The sequence below is a fragment of the Anopheles gambiae genome, chromosome 2 (assembly GCF_943734735.2).
Source record: "Anopheles gambiae chromosome 2, idAnoGambNW_F1_1, whole genome shotgun sequence".
In the NCBI taxonomy this organism is placed as follows: Eukaryota; Metazoa; Arthropoda; class Insecta; order Diptera; family Culicidae; genus Anopheles; species Anopheles gambiae.
In genome coordinates, this window is record NC_064601.1 from 79,721,712 (window position 1) to 79,728,674 (window position 6,963).

Genomic DNA, 6,963 nt, shown 5'->3' on the forward strand with positions numbered 1-6,963 from the left:
ACAATGAAAATAAAGGTGAATTAAGATGGAATAGGAAATTAATTTATAGAAAAATGTAAAGAGACAAAATAAGAGGTTTCTAGGGTTTATTTTACCAATCAAATAAATTCCCAAACCCTACCGTCCAATGGCTGTCAAACGCGCCATCAATATGGCTGACAGGTGGGCAGTTGAACGGAACTCGTTTCCACAAATCGAACTGTCAAAACCGTGCAGCACGTTCGTATTTACGTTATTCGCGAAACGCCGCTTTCATGGAAATCTCACAGAAAAGTTGTGGCCAAAACTGAATGTTGTGTACTTTGTATTAGTTTCTGATTGTAATCTTCGTGCTCGGTGCTGCGTTGCGTGTACGTGCAATCACTATCAACCAGTTCGTGGTTAATTGAAGGCATTGAAAGGTTAGAAACAGGTACTAGAATGTTCCATCATTTCATCGCCCATGCCGGCTACTCGTGTGGAAGGTGTCGCTAATCGTATGAGTCCCTCTTTTTTCTTGCAGGTCGCTTCGCTGTTGAATAATGGGCAGCAAGAACAAGAATCGTAAAAAATATACCCATCCCACAAATGGGGAACCAAAGCCGGTAGAACTGGACGTAAAGACAGGCATGAGGAAGCCGGCAAAGGAAGCTACCAACTCAAAAGCTAAAACAGTCTACCAAATGCAGGGAGTAAAGGTAGAGTCGGCAACAATGGAAAGTAAGAAAAAACAGGACAAAGATGCTTGTCTTGCGTCTAAATACACTCCAGTGAATGGCAATTCGAACGCGAATAACGCGGCGGCGGAGGAAAATGGAAAGGAAACGGCACGAGCGGAGAAGAAACGTTCGAAAAAACGGGCCAAAAAGCGCAATGCTAACGTGATGGATGAGGATTCGCTTGGAGGCAGTGCATCGGACGTGTCTGCCAAGCGCGATCCGACGGTAGATGATGGTTCTCCGGCGAAGCGAAGCCGTAAACTGGACAGCGATTCCAGCGACACCCGCAACAACAATGGAAAATGCAGCAAAAGCCCAATCGCCAACGATTCATCTAAGAAGAAAAATATCGTCGGAAAGGTTGCTTCAGGTGCGAAAGTTAACCCCAAAGCGGCACATTCTGCTGGCAAACCGTCTGGCGAGGATCCGGTACCGCACAAAGTGCCAGTCCTGCAGTGCGTCGGTATGGAAGATGGTGCCACGAGCGACTCTAACACTGACAGCGATGAGGACGACTACATTGAACAGTTTTTCGACGAACAGCCGGAAGCGAAAGAGAAAAAAGGGTCTCAGAGCAACAAACCGAAAAAACGGGCAAAGAAAGCGACCGCACAAAACGTAAGCCCAGGAGGGTGGGTGGTGGAGAACAACGATTGTAGTCTGGAGTATGGGCCCAGTTCGGACGAGGAACCTACTGGCAAACCGTCCGCCTCTCGGGCGACAGAAAGTCCAAAGAAGGTGGTGGCGTTCAAGCGAAAGGAACCCCCGGCGGAAGCCCAAGAGATCGATGAGGATGACGACGACGACGATGACGATTATGACACGTTCGATTCAGAGGAAGATGACTCCGATTGGACCGACGACGATGAAGATCCAGAGGTCACTGAGTTCTATGACAATATCTACGATATGTCCAATGAATCAGAGTACGATGATTACCTCCAAAAGGGATACGATAGCGACAGCTTCGACGGGAACATGAACGGAGCCGATAGCTACGATGACGACTATGAATCGAGTGCCGACGAATGTCGCTCGCCCAGAAACAGCTACAGTCGATTTACCAGCGGCCAGCCGTATGAAACGGACAGTGATGATGAGGATTACGAACCGCCGGAAGGTGACGATACCGTTTATATTCCACGTGGGGCGGCCGTTCTTCGCGATCTGGACGATGATTCCATAGTCCACTTTGATGCGTCGGGCAAATACGCGCAGATAGTAGAGCTTCCGGCTGATTACGGCATGGAGAAGGAGGGAAGCGACCTCGATCAATCGGATAAGCAGGGAGAAAAACAGGAGGAGCGGAAAAGCGAAAATGTTGTCCAAGAAGAGGCAGAGGCCGTGGACGATGAAGCGGAGAGTGACCGATCATGTTCACCCTTGCTGGAGATAAGCCCCAAACCAACGACGTACACCTTTTACGATGCAGTTGATCTGCGAATGTCGCTAGTGGTGCTGAAGGCTCCGCTCTACATCCACGGCCACCTGTCCGTGCAGGCACTGTTCGGCAAGGTGGACATTTTCGGCTATCAGCTGGATATGGCCGAGAAGCGTACAGTGTTTGCTTCCGGCGGTTACAACGCGCTCAATCTGACACCGCTCCCCAGCCCGGACACGTACAGCACGGCGACGTTTGAGCGCATCCTGAACAAGCTGAGCCGCCACTTCGTCGAGGCGGACATGCGGGAGCTGGTGCGCGAGTTCAACCCGGCGGACAGTGCGCTGGTGCTGCTGCGGGCGGACTCGTTCGATGCGAACGACACCGTACCGATGGTGTGCAGGCTCCTGCCCGAGTTCGATCTGTTCCCGACGGCGCTTACGCTTAACCAAACCAGCTCACCGTTCCGTACGACGGAAACCCTGCTGGAGGTGGCGATGTTCGTGCCCAGTCAGCCCACCGCCCGCAGTGCTGTGCCACAGTTTCAGCCGAATCCGGTCTGGGACACGGTGCCCGTGAGCGCGAACAGTCGGCTGATGGTGGTGGGGGGTAAAAGTTCCGGCAAGTCCACCCTCTGCCAGTATCTGATCAACCGGTACATTAAGCAGTTTGGTCGGGTGCTGCTGCTCGATCTCGACATTGGCCAGCCGTTGCTGTTTGTGCCGGAAACGTTGAGCGTTAGCGTGCTGGAGGAACCGATCCTGGGGGTGGGCTGCTTTGCCAATGCGCAGCCGCGCCAGTGCAAGCTGTTTGGCAGCTTGAATGTCGTCTCCTCGCCGCTGGTATACGTGCAGAACGTTCGGTCGCTGGTGCAGTACTGCAACGAGGACCCAGCCCTGCAAGACATCCCGTGGATTATCAACACGATGGGCTATGTGGTCGGGTTCGGCGAGGAGCTGACGATGGCGATCGTGCGCCTGCTGCAGCCGACCGATCTAATTCAGCTGTCGTTTCCTAAGAACGGCAAAAAATCGTCCACTCCCTTTTTGAAGCCGGAAAACTACGCCAACCAGCTGACCGCCGAGCTGGTGAACGGGTTCAACTTTAACATTCTCAGGGAGGAGGTGCAGCTGCAATCGGCACCGGCCAACTATCGCTTCCATCCGATCGATGTCGTGTACGAACCGAACAAAACCTCCTTTTTGCCGCCGAAACGGCGCACGATCGCGATGATGGCACAGCTGGCAAGGATTTTGAGCGATACGGCCGAAACGTTCACCGACGTGAAGCCGCACATGTAAGTGTCAATGTGCCGTGGTGTAGGCTTACACAAGTGCTGCAAAATGTCATGAGCATCACGAGATGTTCATCAACGAAAGCAATGAACTGATCCGTGGTAGCTTGATGTTCATTTCTGATACTCAATCAAAGTGCGTCATGGCATGCCGAACGCGTCATGCGAATGCTTGAGTCCAACGCGATTGGTGACATTTTGTTTTGCACCCAACTCTTGGTCACTCACTTGGTCACGACATTTTCTTTCGGTGATAATCACGACATTCTTGGAATATTCTTGGCGTGTGGTCCCAAGCAGCAAAATAAGCATTTTTTCTCGCTCTGTCTGCTTTGATTGTCTGTCAGGTCAAACAAGGCGAGAAACCATGATCATTTGGTTTCTGGGCACCACTCGCACGCACTGCATATCTCCCATGACTATCGGGATGATTACCGACAGAAAATGTCGCGACCAAGAGACTGACCAAGATAAGCACAAAATGTCACCAAGCATGTGATGGTCGTAACAACTGTTTGAGTCTCACCTCTGATCATCACAGTAGAGTTCGTGACGCTGACATGATTTTGTTTCAGCCGGAATAAGTCATAGCTATGTCAGTGACATTTTGTAGAACTAATCACAGTAAAAAACAGTCATGACAGTGACTGGCCAAGTGATTGTCGCAAAAATATCACGAAACATGTATTGGTCACACCAATAGTTTTGAGTATCATCTCTGATTATCACAATTGAGTACGTGACGCTGACATAGATTTTGTTTCAGTCAGATTCTTGTATGACATTGAAAGTGACATTTTGCAGCACTGGTCTTACATGAGTCTTGTACCTAATCAACTCGCTTTTCCTTTACTCTGGCAGGGCTCATTTGGATGATCTGAGTATTATAAGCACGGGCGAAGATTGCACCTCGAAGGAGATGATGAAGCGTGCGCTAAACGGTACGTTGGTGTACCTTTGCGAAAAGCTTGCAGCTGACCAGTACAATTGTTTCGGTGTTGGTAAGTAACTATTTGCTCCTATTTGTTGCATTGAGTACTAAATGCCTGATTTAACCTCACAGGAATTGTGCGCAGCGTCGATGAGAAGGAAAACAACGTGTACCTGCTGCACTCTCTTTCATCGGAACAGCTGGCCAAAACGAATGTGCTAGCGATGGGCAGTACTAGCCTTCCGAGCCAGGTATACCTGCACTGCAGTCCCAAGATCGAGGGTACGATTCCGTACCTTCAGAACATGTCGATCGTACAGGTGCAGGCCTAAGGATAAACTGTTTTCGTAAATCTCTACTTCCGCGTCTCTGTTCGTTTCACGTTGTCAATATTAATTTTATTTAGCTACTGAGCTGAGTTGAAAAGTAAATTGATAGCAAACAGTTGCAGAAGCTAACTAATAGCTGTGTGTACAGGTATTGAGGAACTGAAAATTAAATAGATTTCATATTGGCAGTGATTATTGTATTGAAATTTAAAACATAAAGATTCACACATCAAATGCTGGAAGGTAATAATATTTTTTGCAATGGCGTAGAATTGTTTCCTGTCCAATTGATTGCTTTTTTAGACTTTCTCGGCATTATTGGACATTATTCTATGTACGAACATTCGTCAAATGAAGAATTACTTTAAATAGCGAATAATTTAAAATCATCGAGAAATTTAAATTATCAATCGTTTCATGCATAATACTTCATCCCAAAATGCTATTGCACAACGTCCTCTACACATGGTAGCATAATCCAGGAAACAAGAAACAGCAAAACGGCTAAATTTAATTGAAAAAAAACCTCTTAATATTTATACAACGCAAGTGAGAGGGACGAATTGCGGAATCAAAACAATTTGATTGTGTATATTTGAGCCAAAAATTGAAGAGAAAGATACAATAGATTTACAATACAGCGGAATGAGCTCAATTCAAAACAGTTGAAAGAGAATTATTATGGTGAAATACGTTTTTTTAATTAAATTTGGCAATTCCAATTGACATCATACCGTAAAGGAAGGAATAAAAGAAAACAGTTTTTAAAAAACCAACGGAAATTGCCTCTCCAGTTGATTTTGTTTCTCTTCGACGCTAAGATTGAGATTCGTTTCTGTCATCTATTATCAGCTGGTTTTACAGCAAAACTTAAAAAAAAACAAGTTCTTTTTTTAATTTTTAGTATATTTTTTTCTGTTTGTTTTTATTAAAAAATGTACAATTTGGTTATCGATTTTCTTCTTTCTTCGACGTTTATTTTTCCATTCTCCCGCCCGCCGCCCTCTCTTTTGCGTTTCTTATCCCGTTCGCGGCATTTCGATTCTTGAACGTCCAATTTAGAATTAATAGGGTTGCACATTCTTGCATTCCGTCTCTTCTCGCACCAGACGAGCTCGATGCCCTAAGTTTTCTTGCTTTTCATGAAAATGTTGTGTGTTTCTGTGTGTATGTGTACGTTTCCACACGACCGATCCAGCAGTTAGACTTCGTCTCTTCGCTTTTCGCGCTCCGTCGTCTCCGTGCGCTCAATGCATCCAATTAAATATATATATATTTATATGTATATATACCTTTTTATGTATAGTACTTACTCCTCTCGTTCGCATTCCCTTATCCGTAACTTGTTTGCTTTCGTGTCCTTACACTAACTTTTCTCCCCCTTTTGCTTTTCACATACACACACACGCAAACTTCCTCAACTCTAGTTTTATGGCTTAACTTGCTCTTCCTATCCGAACGGCTCGCGTTTGCTAATCTGTTGGCATTTGTTCCTCCCTAGTGCGGAGCGGGGTTCCGTTGTGCTTGCTTTTGCTTATACCCACCCCTTCTTCTTCTGGCTACTGCGGCGCTTCATGCACATGCCCATGTTTCGAAAGTTCAGTCACGTACATCTGAAGTTTAGCTTTTTTTCCATACCCACTATGCACCCGGAGCGTTCGCACATGATAGCGACATCCGGCCAGTTTGTAACGAACAAACAAAAAAAAAAGTCGCTCCACCTTCCCCATTCGGCTTAGCTATATAGTTGTGTAAATTTTGCTATATTGCATGCACGTGTGCACATTTTTTACGCGATTTATGCAGTCGAGCTGTTAGCGTTCTGCAATGTGCTAACGTGTCCACTGCGCCGGTGTGATTTGTCAATGAGTCCTATCCGAAGGATGGAAAAGGGGTTGCTTTACACACACTCTGGGGTTGAATTGAACTAGGATTATGTACGTTATGTTACTTTTTTCCAATTTCTGATGGTTTGCCGAGATGAAACGCATGCTTCTATGAGAGTATGAATATGAATGCGATTTTTTCCTCTTTTTAAATGCAATATGCACTTTGATCGGTATTTTACAAAAAAAAAAAACAAATAAATTGCAGAACAAGTAGTGACAAGTAGTGTGCACACACTAAGAGAACATGTATCAAAATGTGTTGCTTTTAAAATGGGTAGTTAGGAATAATACCACAATTAAACTGTGTTCGGTTATCACCGTAGAGTAGAGGTGTTTTTTTGGTTTGCTTAACTGTTTCCTTCTATCTTTTTGTGTTTTGTTTGTTTGTGGCTGTATCTATCAGTTGGAGTGTTTGTATTACAAATTGTTCGTATAAGGAAA

The 6,963-nt window shown here is 45.8% G+C and overlaps 1 protein-coding gene across 2 annotated transcripts; it reads left to right on the forward strand.

Annotated features, from left to right (window-relative positions):
* The first annotated feature begins 168 nt into the window (after nt 1-168).
* On the forward strand, nt 169-6,717 carry LOC1274845 (polynucleotide 5'-hydroxyl-kinase NOL9). 2 transcript variants are annotated; one of them, XM_314054.5, is made up of 4 exons: nt 169-412; nt 503-3,376; nt 4,235-4,374; nt 4,437-6,717. In XM_314054.5, exons 2-4 carry the CDS (start codon nt 522-524, stop codon nt 4,634-4,636), a joined length of 3,195 nt encoding a protein of 1,064 aa, XP_314054.4. In that variant the 5' UTR covers nt 169-412; nt 503-521; the 3' UTR covers nt 4,637-6,717. The 2 variants fall into 2 exon arrangements, with proteins under 2 accessions (XP_314054.4, XP_061501542.1); XM_061645558.1 differs by having other exon boundaries at nt 190-401.
* Nucleotides 6,718-6,963: the final 246 nt, after the last annotated feature.